Source organism: Pithys albifrons, chromosome 9, assembly GCF_047495875.1.
Source record: "Pithys albifrons albifrons isolate INPA30051 chromosome 9, PitAlb_v1, whole genome shotgun sequence".
In the NCBI taxonomy this organism is placed as follows: Eukaryota; Metazoa; Chordata; class Aves; order Passeriformes; family Thamnophilidae; genus Pithys; species Pithys albifrons.
The window spans coordinates 18,473,943-18,487,769 of record NC_092466.1 but is presented as its reverse complement, the minus strand read 5'-3'; the positions used below and the strand labels follow the sequence as shown (position 1 = coordinate 18,487,769).

General features: G+C 39.9%; 1 protein-coding gene across 3 annotated transcripts; it reads right to left on the bottom strand.

Moving 5' to 3' along the window:
• Nucleotides 1-8,534: 8,534 nt before the first annotated feature.
• On the bottom strand, nt 8,535-13,005 carry CH25H (cholesterol 25-hydroxylase). 3 transcript variants are annotated; one of them, XM_071563222.1, is made up of 3 exons: nt 12,936-13,005; nt 11,935-12,333; nt 8,535-10,019 (listed from the first exon to the last, which is right to left on the bottom strand). In XM_071563222.1, the coding sequence occupies exon 3, from the start codon at nt 9,899-9,901 to the stop codon at nt 9,077-9,079; it is 825 nt and encodes a 274-aa protein (XP_071419323.1). In that variant the 5' UTR covers nt 9,902-10,019; nt 11,935-12,333; nt 12,936-13,005; the 3' UTR covers nt 8,535-9,076. The 3 variants fall into 3 exon arrangements, with proteins under 3 accessions (XP_071419323.1, XP_071419324.1, XP_071419322.1); XM_071563223.1 differs by having other exon boundaries at nt 12,692-12,965; XM_071563221.1 differs by having other exon boundaries at nt 11,935-12,965.
• Between the last annotated feature and the right edge of the window lie 822 nt (nt 13,006-13,827).

The window sequence follows — 13,827 nt, the reverse complement described above, 5'->3', positions numbered from 1 at the left end:
ACTCCTTTCCCACGTCCCCAAAGCTCACCCCACACATAGACACACACACACACACACCCCCAAAACATCTGGCTTGTATCTCATTTGGCCTTAAGCTAAGGAATAGAAGTACTTGTTGCACTTAATCTGGAGACACATGCTTGTGTAGGACTGTCAGACTGCTTTCACACAGAGTGAACCAGGGTTGCTTCCTCCCTAAATAGTTTTTTTACATTATTTTTTAAAATTATGTAAATATTTCTTGCCTCTGCCCAGTTAGTCATTTCCATAAAATGTAAGAGCACTGACTGTCTTGGGACCTCTCCTTCTCTGCTCAGTTCTGTTGTGTAACAAGTCCGCAAATTACTGGAAGACTTGGACATACAGTGCAGTTGCATAACTGTTGTTTTTTTCTGAAACACTATCACCACCACCACACAAGTTTCAGCTGTCTTGCTTCTTGTCAGCATGTCTTCACCTGGGGAAAAAATCCTTAGGTTTCTCCCAAAACTGAGCATGCATGCCCAGCATTGATCCCTGACAGTCCTTTTGGGAGATTTTTGTCTTTAGCTCACTATCAACTATGACTCTGCTTTGTTGTCATCTCCAGCTTTCTTACATCACAACTTATATACCATAGTTCTATATCTATATATATGTAGAGAGAGATACAGATATACCAAAGAACAAAGGAAAAAAGCAGTAGGGTATTTAATAAATACATCTATAATATTTATATGCATATGTTTGTATATAGAAATAAAATTCAGATATATATGCACCCCCACAAGCTACATCACATATTGCTGGACAATCTCTAGAAGTGCCATACATCCATTTCTAATAATCCCATCCTGGAATTCCCACTCAAGCAGAATGAAAATGCAGTTATACCCTGAGAACCATTGGGAAAGGCAGTTGGATAAAACACCAGCTACCTTTCTGTGACTTGTGTTCAAACTTTGCCTCAAAACCTGTTTTCTTATGCTGCTGTCAGGAATTTTTACATTGAAAGGCAGAAGTACCATGAGTACACAGCTGTAACAGTGTAATTATTAGAGATCCACTACAACACTGGATTTTACACCACTGTTCACATGTATTGCAACAAGGGAAACAAGCTTCTAAATCCCTCTCCTTGCCACAGCCAGCTGGAAGCTTAGTATTTACTATGTCTACATGAAATAATCAAGAGTTGTAATAACAACACTGGGGAATAAAAAAAAGCCCCATTACTTGTTTTGTTTGAGTGTTAGCGCTTTGTAGGTAACACACACACAACCATCACCTTTTTAGATATCTCAAAGGACCAGTTATTGCCAAGTCAAATTTAGATATCTGTATTGTGAAAGCTTTGACTAAATTCTTCTAACAAAGAAGCAAATACAGCTTTCACAAAATACACACTACATTTCTTCATCCTTGCTTAAAACTTCATTGTAGCCAACAGGATAAGTAATTTCTCTGTGTAGAAGGTCCATACTATGACTTGAACCTCCTGGGAGACAGTTTTTTTTCTCTGAGGTTATGTAGCCCCTGGCCCCTAGAACTTGGTCAGAGTTTCAAAATAACATTATAAATAAATAAGAGTAATCAAATTAGTGCTAACTGCAATTATTAGGATCTATCAGGATTGCTAACTTATAAGAAACAGTACTGATACTAGTACATAAGCACAAATTTATCCCATCACCCTATGATTGAGAGGTTTAAAAGAAAAGCACTGAAGCAGTAAACTGAAATTCAATAGACAAAGGAAATAAAACAATCAGTCTGTTGTGCTGCTATGGCTGAGTGCATGTGCCTTTCCAGAAGTTACATGCTCTGCTCTTTTGTTATCTGTCCATAGCTTTCAGAGTATAACAGTGCTCTTCTGCTAGCTATGCCAAATATGGAGGGAAATGAAACTCCTTCTTCTGAAAAATGGTTCAATTACTCAAGATAAAAATCTGAGTCACAGAAAGAGGAAAAAATGCATACAGTACATTAGCTAAACTACGCAATTAATCTCCAGAAAGAAAAGGAAGCAGAGCAGTAGGTCTAGAGCTCAGGTTTAACAGGAGTAGAAGGGGAGTTTTAGTTAAGAACACAGCATCAGGATTTGTTAGAAAGCAGATAAAATAGTAAGCTTCCAGTCATGGTACTTGCAGGAGTGTTGCTACACAGACTAGTTATCTGCCAGCCAGTTGCAAGCTCCAAGCTAGTGACTTTGCTACAGCTTTGTGGTTTAGGAAACAGGCCTGCTACACAATACAAAATCACAATGTTATAAACTGGAAAAGAAATTCTCCACAGGTGAGTCACAAGAAACATCAGCCAGTGCTGAATCCAGGAAAAGCTATGGCTGTGGGATCAGAGGAAAGACACTGGAAAAAATCAAATCCACAGAATGAGTAATTACATAATCTTTTGCTTTCTTTATCACAATAGTAGCAAAACTACTAAGCCATTATTAACTTTCTTGAGGCTCTAACTTTGGGTTAGCCCTATTCATACTGGAATTGTTGCTGACAGGAAACTTTGACACCCTCAAGGGCTGCATCCTGCAGCTCTACATCAGCATGGCCCTGCTGAGCCAACAGTCATGGCTCCACTGGAGCTCCTTCCCCTCACACACCATCGGCCTTCTCAGCTTCCTCACTGGAGGACCAAGCACTTGATTTACACCCAGGGAAGGGACCACACACAAACATTTGAGCTTGCCCCCTGCCCCTGATATACCTGCACAATAGCAAAGTCCAACATGAGTTCACAGCATTTCAGTGATCACACTGAGCCAAACCAACCCCTCCCTGGACTAGGATTCAGAAGAGGAAAGTCTTCCTTCCTGCTCCTTTGAACTGAGATCAGCTGGGTTTAAGTGGGCTCTAGAGAGGCAGGTGGGAATGTGACAGGAGATTCTCCCACCCCTGGAGGAAAGACTTTGAGAGAAAACACCTGAAATGCAAAGCAGCCTGCCTGGAGCAGAGTAGAAAAGAAAAAGGGACAGAGCAAGTGCTTGGCTTCTCACACACAGTTTTCCAGGACAGGTTGCAAAGGGTAAATCTCCATTTGCAGCAGGACTTGTGCCTGCAATGTGTTATAGGTCCTCAACTTGTCAAAACATGGCAAACCTGGCAAAGCAGCCAGCAAGACTTGGCCAGTGTCCTTAGGGAAGGTTGTAAGCAGCTGCTCAGAAGAATTTTGGGATTCCCAGGAAAAGAGAATACCAGTGGAGAAGGTTGCTAGGGTAAAAACAAAGAAAAGGCAGCTAGTAGGCATTTGCTTTTTCTATAAGCTCAGTTGGGTAGGACACCTCTGATCCTGCACATTTATAAGCTGCAAGTGTGAGAGGAGTATGCTTGTGGAGTATTAAATCATTCCAGTGCTTAGCACCAATGTATTTTCCACGTTCATTTGTCCCAATAGCCTGAAAAATTCTGTTGCCTCAACTATTTAGACTAGCTCTGAAAGTTTTGTTAATAAATCCCTTAAAAGGGCTGTGCAATTACCCATAGGTGTTGTTTCTTAGGGGTATAATTTTCCACAGCTGCAGTGAATGACTGAAGAGGTGTGTAAACAGACATCAACACAATTTCGAGCAGTACTTTTTTATATTCTTTTGGTAAAGGGGGTACATCATGTTCACCTTAAAAATAGATTTTCTATAACTCATCATAGATTTTGGATTACTTAATCTCTTGAATTGTTTGCTGCTAATTCCGAGGACAAATAATAGTCCCTGCCATCTAAACTCTCCCTGGAAGTATAGGTAGACATCCTTCCACATCCCTTTAAATCAGATACCTGTAGTAATAAAGTCTCTCTCAATAGACTGAAATCAAAGCAGTCATGTTTCTGCCTGTCTGGGCTACTAACCATCCAATTAAATTGCTGGCTTTTCCATTTTCCACAAGTAAAACTGCTATCTCAAAACTGAGCATGGAAGAGGTACCCAATGCTACACTCCATGTGCCTGTAGATTTTTTTAAACTTGATCTTAGCTCTGGTGGTGCAAAAATATCTTTGCATTTATGCTGACCAAAGGTGGAGTTCCCTCTTTCAGGTCTCTGTTTTTTGCCACTGTGGGAATTTCCAGAAAGAATTCGATAATGGTAAAGAAAAGCTGTGTGTGGATGTGGAGTCTGTACCGCTCCAGCAGGAAGAATCTGAGGGCTGAAAGCACCTGTGCTGTGCTGGGAAGGGCATCAGAGCAGCGATCCATCCATACCTGACAGTACTGTGTGATGTACCAAGGGACAGACATGGAAGTGCTTTCCCTTTCTCCGTGCCCCCTGTCCACACCTACAGCCTTGATCAGGGCAGTCATTCCAGACGGGGAGACAAGGTGATTTGTAAGATTTTCAAATCTTCTCTTTAAGAAGAAGAAAGTTTGGAAAGAGGGATTAAAACCTCAGCATTTACCACAGCTGAAGGGCCTTCTGCATTTCTTCTGTTCCCTTTAAAGTCTGGAATGCTTATGTTAGTTGGTTTTGGGGTGGGGAGTTGAGCTTTTCTTCTGTAAGCAAATTCAAATTTCCATAAATCAGAAACACATTTAAGTTTTGGAAAACCATTGCTGGGCCTTTGCTTTTTACAAGAAAACCTTACTGTAAACACAGACTGTGCTACAAAGACCTTTCAGGTTGGATTGTAACAAACAATGAGGACCAGTGTCAATATTTGAGCACCCAGCGCCAGGGTCTTTGACGCAATGTAAATGTAAATGTGATACTCAGTTTGCACTGATTAGTTTCTCCTCCAAGGAAATCTGTGGATAAATCCAGTGGGGGGTTGTATTTTGAGACAGTCAAAGACAGCTGATTTTTTCAGCTACAGAACCGTAACTGGTTCTCAAAGGGTTGAAGACAGGTAATAGCAGAAACTTAATACTTGCGCATGAAAGCAAGAATAAGTAAAACTGCTGAACTGACTGTTGAGTCCACTAAGATAAAGCCACATCAAAGAGTTATTCACTCCTTCCTGTGATATTGAGGGGCAACAGAAGACAATTAAGTGTTTTGTTATTACAAATTACTTTAAAAGTAATTTAGAGATAGCATAGCCCAAAGAGATGCTAGATTTTCATTTAATCTAGATAACAGACTAGATTAACCTCATCACTAAATCCATTAATGATACAAATTAATTTTCAAATCATAAAATTCATAGGAAATCATACTTCTATACTGTAGACTGTGTTGGTTTTCTCCTGTAAAGTACTTGCCCTTGCCCAATATAAGGGAGAATCAAGCCTTTCCTAGCCCTGAATGGCTAAAAACATCATGTGCTCACTCCGAAGCACCTGTGGAGCACATATTCCAGTGCTGCTGAGAACACACCCACTAAGTAAAAACCTGTCCCTTTACAGTCGTATATACTGTTATCTCAAAATTGCCAAAGTGAGTATCATTTGAAAGACTGCCTAAATTTTAAAAGTGTAGTACTAAACTGCCAGTGAGAATTTGGGAACTTCTGCAATTCATAAGATCAGATTAAGAGTTCAATATTTTATCATGTGTCTAAGAACTAAGATACACATACAAAAAGAAATAAATAAAATCTTATTTCTTTGAGATTTCTTACATTTTAAAGATATAAAGTGGACAACAGCAGCATTAAAAATTTTCATTTTATAGATTCCAGGGTCTCTGCAAACATCCCCTATTTACTCACAAGTAATCACAATTTAGCTTTTGGTCAATGAGATAGGAAGTCTGTGTGGCACATCATGTCACATTATAATGAGGAAGGAAGCTAGGAGAATTTTGGAACAAAAGAGAGAAAGTTGGTCTTGGTTTTCTTACACAAATGCTTACAAGCGTGTGTCATGCCTTTCCATATTTCTGGTAAAGACTTGCGGTAAAGACCATGGGGAAATGCAAATATAGGAAGTAACATCTGCAAAGTTCTCTTTTAAAATCTCAGCACTACCAATACATAGAACTTGTTGTCCTCTCACACTCGGTGGCACAGTACATGCTGAACTTTCAATGAAAACAGGAAAAACCCCAACCTTTATTTGCTTTATCTTCAGTATATGTTTTCATCTACATTTTTCTTTTCATTGAATTGCAAAGGCCTGGAGTTACATGTTTAGTTGCGTCTTCTTTGGGTCATGAGTTTTTCTCATACACCCACCTAAACTTAGGCTATTTTACCCTGTTACAGAAACTGCTTCAAAATACACACAATACGCAAATGGATTCAATGAGAGTTTAGAACTTAAGTTACCTTCAAATGCATTGAAGAAATAGGGACAAGGTATGCTATGATTATAGCATGATGATGAAATACAGATGTTTCTAGCATGGGATTCAAAGAAACCATTCATGACATATATATGTCCAATTTTCATTTGACATCTTTTATATATATCAAATTTTCATTTGACACCTTTTTTTCTTTGTTAGTATTCCAAATTCTTACAATAGTGAGTCTTTAAATAGAGATTCCAGGTCTGATTGGGTAGAGGTTATATACAGATATAACCTGGGGGAAATTCTGTATTTGAGGAAATGCATTCTTGGTGTGTGTCTGATGTTATACAACAGATGAGAATGTGAGGGAGAAAGGAGTAGGCAGGATTGTCATGTAGCTCATTGCCTCCTTCCACTATCAGTTTGATGATCCTCAGTGCTGTTATGTCAATGCCAAATGAGACTGTTATCTCACTTGACTTGAAAAGAACAAGCATGGTTTTGCCTGCAGCTGACTAGAACTCTCTCCAGGAGTAAAGCACTTTTTATATCAACCTCTTCAGCTTCATACAAAAGGCAGAATAATCCCCATGGGTTCAGTTACAACTTTTCTTGTGGGTTTTGCTCATAGGCTTCCTATAGCAACATATCAAAGTACCAGTTAGCCTTAACCTTGCTTATTTAGAGAGTCAATAATACATGAAACAGACTGTTATAGTGTATAGTTACAATATATAGTATAAGGTATAACTCATTGAAACCACAGATTATCCTCACCAGATGCCCAGTATTTGCCAAGCTGAATTAAGTGGGATTTCCAGAACTGAAAGGATACCTCAAATTAGCTAAAAAGCTCTAAGAAATCAGAAAATGTATATTGCCGCCTCTTTTGGCAGCAAATAAAGAATACCTCCCTCTTTTTCTAGAACACACTAAAATACTTAAGATTATAATCCTCAGAAATATTGGGAATTCCTACTTACAGCTGAATAGTTAAATGGCAAAGATCCCAGTTTTGTATTCCTTTAAGCTTGTTTCTGCTCTCAGTATGTGTCATGTTCTTACCATGGAAAAGAAGGGTTGCTCTTCTGTGACATCCAAAGAGCAGAGGACGTAGTTAAGTACTACAATTGCAGCAGTTTGTACTGTTTATGAAGATGCTTATGAAAATTATTTCCTGTTACCAAAAAAATACAGTGTTCAAAAATGCTGCTGCTTTGTGAGATCACATCACTGGAAATACTAGGGGCTCTCTCTTCTCCTGGACAAACAGCCTCTGTAAGGTCATGCAACCCTCTAGACATAACATAAGGATGAAGACATTTTTGGACAATGATGTGTAAATGTTCTTTGGTCACTTTCTACATTATTTGCTCTTTCTCTGTTTCCATCATTATTCTGAGAAGTTTACTAGTAATACAGGGTAGATGACTATGAGCATTAAAATGTTATGTAGTGGACATTAGAAGTCCATGTTGATCTCTGATAAATGAGACATTGAAGACTTACTTTTTTCTTCATGCTTAATTCTTCCAGTGTGACTTCTGTGAGACTACATTTTGATCTTTTATATATAACCACTCTTCTAGTAACATGTAGCCATTTTGTTCTACAGCTCAGGATCCTGAAAGGTTTGTTTTATTCCCCTGAAATCTGATTGAAGGAATCATCTACTTTGTAGAAAACCTATTTACATTCCTCCCCAGTAGCAATTAATTGATGTGGTTGTGAAGGACCAATGCTTCCTTTTATTAAGGGGCTGTTTAACATTTTGCTCTCACACCACAAATTTAATGAAAATTATCCAAGCTTCTCAAAAACATAATAATAAAATTTCACCATGGCTTTTTAAACTGCATGCTTCAATATTATGTTTCTATAACATTGAAAACTATTTTAAAATAACATATGACTGGAGAAAAAGTGAAATGGTTTACTTTGAAATAATATTATGACATTTTAATATTAAAAGTCTGCAACTCGGAAATTGAAGTGGATGTCAGTCTCTTTTTCCAGGTAACAAGGGAAAGGACAAGAGGAAATGGCTTCAATTTGCAGCAGGGCAGATTTAGATTGGATATTATGCAAAATTTCTTCCCCAAAAGGGTTGTCAAGCATTGGAACAGGCTGCCCAGGGAAGTGGCTGACTAACCATCCCTGAAGGTATTTAGAGGATGTGTAAATGTGGCACTCAGGGACATGGTTCAGTGGTAGATTTGGCAGTGTTAGGGTAATGGTTGGACTCGATCTTAGAGGTCTTTTCCAACCTAAACAAATCTATGATTCTAGAATTCAAATCAATGACACCTACGCAAAAGGAATCATACCTGTTCCTAATATGAATATAGGAATGAATAAAATGAAAAATAATAGGGTTTTAAAAGAATGATGATATTTATTTCCTATTAAAAACAGACAGTACATCAAGGTTGAAAATATAAATATCAAAATTATTGCACAGTTAGACAACAACCCTATTTTAGCAACAATATTTTACATCATTGCACAATAGTATGCTCTGGCAGATTAAACTCTACAAAAATACCATGATGTGCAGCTTTTCTGTTTACATCATAAATCATCCTACAACAGTAAGATAATTGTTTTGGTGTATGTATAAAACATCATACAGTAACACAATACATGCTTTATGAAAGCTGGCAAGAAGGAGAAAAGAGAAAATGTCTCTTAATGCTTCTCTTAAGCCTTTGACTCAAATTTAAGCAACAGATATTTACCTTCCCATTTGCAGTCATTTAACACAGGCAGTTCCAAATACACATACAAATACAGATATATTAAAAGGATTTGTTATAAATAGCTATTGCTTTAATAGGCAGCTTCAAATATACAATCTTCAGAATATCTTTAAAAAAATAGTGTCCCGGTTCAATCTAGTTTGTCCCAGTTATACATTCTTAATTAGAATGTGACTCTGTGAATGTCCCGAAGAGTTTGTCCCAGTGGGTGAAGTAAGGAGCATAGTTTGATTTGAATTTCAGATGGTGGAGATCATGATGTGGTGCTCCTCCATACAAACCAAAAGGCACAAGTCGGTGAGTTGACCACGGAAGATCGTACCCCGAATGGTCCTCCACTGACAAAAAAATGTTTACAAGGAAGAAAATCATTTCTGTCAAAGGATGGCATCTGAGGAGCAGTGGGTTAATAGCAGCAAAAAATCCCAGTGAGAGCAATTCCCATACACTGGAATACTGTGTAGTAAGGGCAAACGTTGACACATGCTTGTGATGCACCTTGTGGAAGGTCTTGTAGAGCCAAGGCACTTTGTGATGAAGCAAATGCCACAGGAAGTACTCAAAATCGAACAGCAGCAGACAAACTGTTACTTGCAGCAGGACCTCAGGCAGCTCTGGAGCTATCACTGGTAGATTCATGGGTCTCCAGTACCAGTGGAGAAATGTCACTGGGAAGATCAAAACCACATGGTGATACACACTTTGAATAATGCAAGGCACCATCAGTCCAAGAGTTGGATAGTTCTGTGGCTGGATTTTGTATTTTCTCAAGTTTGGTAGTCTAATGCTTAAAAAGTCCAATGCAATATATGGCAGACAGAAAGCCATGTATGCTGTAAAAGAAAACAGCACTGGAAAAAACGGTGACTTGATCAATGGCTCCTTTGCTGTGACAAAGTCCCAAAGAGACTGTAAGCACAACCTGTCCCGCTGTCCCTCCATTGTGTAGCGGAGCAGCACTCCCTCTGGCAGGCTGCAGTTCATTTTGATTGCAGTCTGGGAGGTCTGTAAATTCCGCAGCCTTTATCTGCTCAAGGAGTAACTCCGCCCATCAGAAATCCTCCTTACATAGTAATATGGCTTTAAAGAGGAAGTCCCTTTCCTGTTATACAAAGGTGATATAATGCATTACAATCTCAGAACAGAATTAGCTGACCAAAGTAATCACAGAGCTCTACAAGAGATTTGCAAAGTAGGAAAAACAAGCAGAAGTGCAGAACTCTAACACTGGAATTCAGAGAAAGAGGGTTGGAACATTTTCCACTCTACTCATTGCAGACACTTGAAAAATTGCTGTCTCTTACTAATTTTAAATTGTGTCATCATCTTTTTGTCTTTATAGGTAAGGAAATACAAATTACCCTTTTTTTTTAATGTGACTGCTACCAAAGATGTGTGGGTACCTAAACACCTGGTCTGACCTGTGGATAGGCGCTGGGTAATGGAGGTGTGCAAATATGTATTTTCTTAACGATCCCTTGGTTATACAATAGGCTTGGCCAAAACCTTAAGGAGATCTACACCATGCTTCCAGTCTGAATGTGGTGGCTGTGACTTATCTCCATCTACTTTTGAGGTCATGTTCTCCTTTATGCACTATCACTTGACATGGAAAAATTCTTGACTAGATGAAAAATTAAGCCAATAACTTTTGAAGAACAAAATATCTCCCTGCTGAAGAGAATACAAGGTAAAATCTCACTACACTTCCAGACACTTAGTGACAAGTATTATTGCATTATTGTAATATTCACTCCACATCTCAACAGCTTTTTGAGCAAGATGCTATGGAAATGATCCTTTACCCAAGCATCAATCCAAAAAAAAGATGTACCAGTTAGACCTATATCCTTTAAAGGATTTTCCTTTGACTACAGCCAAGCACATCATAGAGAAAAGCTAGCAGGCTTAACTCCAAACATTTCTGACTTGCTAAATATATTTTAGGGGTAGACATGGAAGTTTTGATTTAACCATTAAGACATCACTTCTTTTGTGCTTTTGGAAAAAGAAAAACAAAGCTTTGAACATTTAGGGAAACAAAGCTTGCCATCAGCTTCCTATGAACTCACTTCTTTTGTAGACATAGCATTTATTCTACTATTGGAAATGAGCTCAACTTCCTGGATGACTTTATTAGTTTGTTCAGATGATTTTAGTACTTTGCTAATCAGAAAAGAAATCTGATGGGGGAACGGGAGATAAAATTTCCTAGCTTCTCAATAATTAAGAATGATTAATTAGCAGTGATCTTTTCTGAATTTGCATGAACTTGTAACATTTCAGTTTGCTTTCAGTCACAGCTGTTTACAATAGATTCTGCTCAAGATCTTGCTCTCTTCTTAGGCTTCAAGGGGTGTGCTGAAACAGTAACATTACCTGTGCTATTATTCACTATATTTTGGAAATAAATTCAGATTCTGTGCTGTTGTGAGACTGCTCTGTTGAATTCAATTAATTCTGTTAATTGTAGTGAAATTAAAACCCAGTGAGACACCAATCTAAAAGATTGGGATCTATATCAAAGAGCTTCATTGCAATCTTCTGACCGTGTTTTATTCTGATCTCTATTTCACAATAAAGGCATGAAAAATGTATTTGTAACACAATCAGCATCTGGGTCTGAGAATAGTCATGTGATTTCTGTTGATTTATATAACTACAATGAGAAATTAAACTCCCAGATTGGATATGATTCTTTACTTTGTTAGAATTATGCAGAGACTAAATTTACTATATAGTGTATTCCAAATCTTCCTAAAGGGAGATTGACAGAAACCGCTCAGCTGTCTTAAAGCCACTCCTTTGACTAATCCCTACAGACATGAGAAGTCTCAAGTTTTAGAACCATTGCTGCATACAAGCTAAATTTTAAAGAATAGGCGTTTTGCCTGCAGTTTAGGTCATGTAAAAATATTCTGAGGTCCCTTAAGGAAAGAAAACGGAATTTTTCAGTCCTGTTACTAGTATATCCTGCAACATAAAACCCAGGCAAGGCACAAGAGAGCAGCACTTACCTGGGAGACTGGCGCCGCCCTGAGTCGGGCCTGCACCGAGCCCGGCGCCGCGGGAATGGGTTTCTCCGGGGAGAACGGGCCCTGCAGCAGGAATGGGCTTCTCCGAGGGAACGGGCCCCGCAGCAGGAATGGGCTTCTCCGAGGGAACGGGCCCCGCAGCAGGAATGGGCTTCTCCGAGGGAACGGGCTCCGCCGCAGGAATGGTGTCCGCCGCACAGCTCCCCGCGCTGGGAGCCCAGCCCCACTCAGCGAGTGGCTGCGCTCGGGAAAATAAATCCTCACGCATCAGAGAGGGCAAACCCTCATCCTCCAAAAACCGTGTCCACGTCCTTTGGCTCAGCCACCAAAATGCACTTACAACATATCTCCGTTCCGCTGCCTCCAGTTTCTTAGTCAGTGCTAGGTATAACATGAAGAAAAGAGTAAGTACGCACAAATCCTTTCTGTACCTAATTCAGCAACACAACCCCAGCTTTTTTTTCCCTCAACTTACAATGCTGCCAAACTTTCCCATGTGTTACAAGAATCTAAATGGTTCTCTCAAAACCTCGAGACTCCCGCTACATAGTTTAGGTTTAAGGGCACATAGCTTGGAATGAGGCCCCACAAAGGGTCTTAAATAGATTCCACATGAGCACAAGATGCAAGCACCTATCCCAGGCTGCCCTGTTAGGTACAAGCTGTAAGGTAAACAGCAAAATACTACCGTGGGTAGGAAAATGAGGAAAAGTTAGCAGAAATCTAGGAATCAACATACGAAAATTAATACAGCAACAGAGGGGGAAATTCTTCTTCTTTCCTCCTCTTCTCCCCCTCTGTACAGTAAGATTATTGTTGTAACAGAGGTAAGGCAACATCTCAGTGCATGCTGAGCCTTTTAAGGGGAAAAATGGGGAAGAAGGATAGTGACTTGCTCAAACCAGGGCCTGGGAAGCAGGGCAGTCACCAGAGCAGAGGAAAGCAGCGACAATGCCCGCTCTCGTTTTAGAAAGAATTGTTACCATGCTGCGCACCCCCGATCAGCCCGTGGTCCTCCCGTCCTGCCTCCCCCATTCCGGGGCTCGGGACGCTCCGCCCCCGGCGCGGCTCCCGCGGCAGCAGCGCCCCCCCGCGCCCGCCCCCGCCGCTCCCCGGGAACCGCCGGCGGAAACGCTCCCTGGGTCACATCTTCAACCGTGACACACTGTACACTGCCCTGCAGCAGGACAAAACGCGGGGAGGCACGGGTCTCTCACAGGCCTTAGAGGTGTTGGGTTTGCAGAAGGAGCTTGGCATAGTTACATCTTTTAAGCTTTTTCATAGGTTGGACTCAATGACCTTAGAGGTCTTTTCCAGGCTAAATGATTCTACGATTCTAACCTACAGTCTCCTGTTTTATTATTCTGTACATTCAAGTGCAAGATCTGGATACAAAGAGACATGAGACTCCCCTCCTCACATTCCAGGCAAGTGGCTTGAACCCTGAGACCATGGGGATGCTGAGAATTTGAGTTGATTAAAAACTTTAGCCTAAACACAAAATATTTCACAGGACTAACATATTTTCTTTATCAAATTCTTAATCTCCCTCTCCCCAACTGAGTGTAACTCTGTTTTACCACCTCTTTCTATGCTGAGGTATTTCTATGTTGCTCGAGTTGATGCCTATCAACTTTTGTCAGTGCTATCACTAGGCATGAAATCACTAACTAGTGTAAAAATGTTCCATCTGGAGCCAATGAATCATTCAGTACACTCCACTAACATATACATACACACTCTACAGGTAATCTTAGGCCTACTGCAGGAAATGAACAGTGTGAATGTACTTTCAGATGACTACAAAAAAAACCCAAGCACAACACAAGGACACAAACATTTGTCTTCGTGCCTGTGTTATCCCTTGTATGTCCA

Bases quoted from the DNA above. Each gene is read 5' to 3' on its own strand.
- CH25H (XM_071563222.1), bottom strand. From the start codon at position 9,901: ATGAACTGCAGCCTGCCAGAGGGAGTGCTGCTCCGCTACACAATGGAG.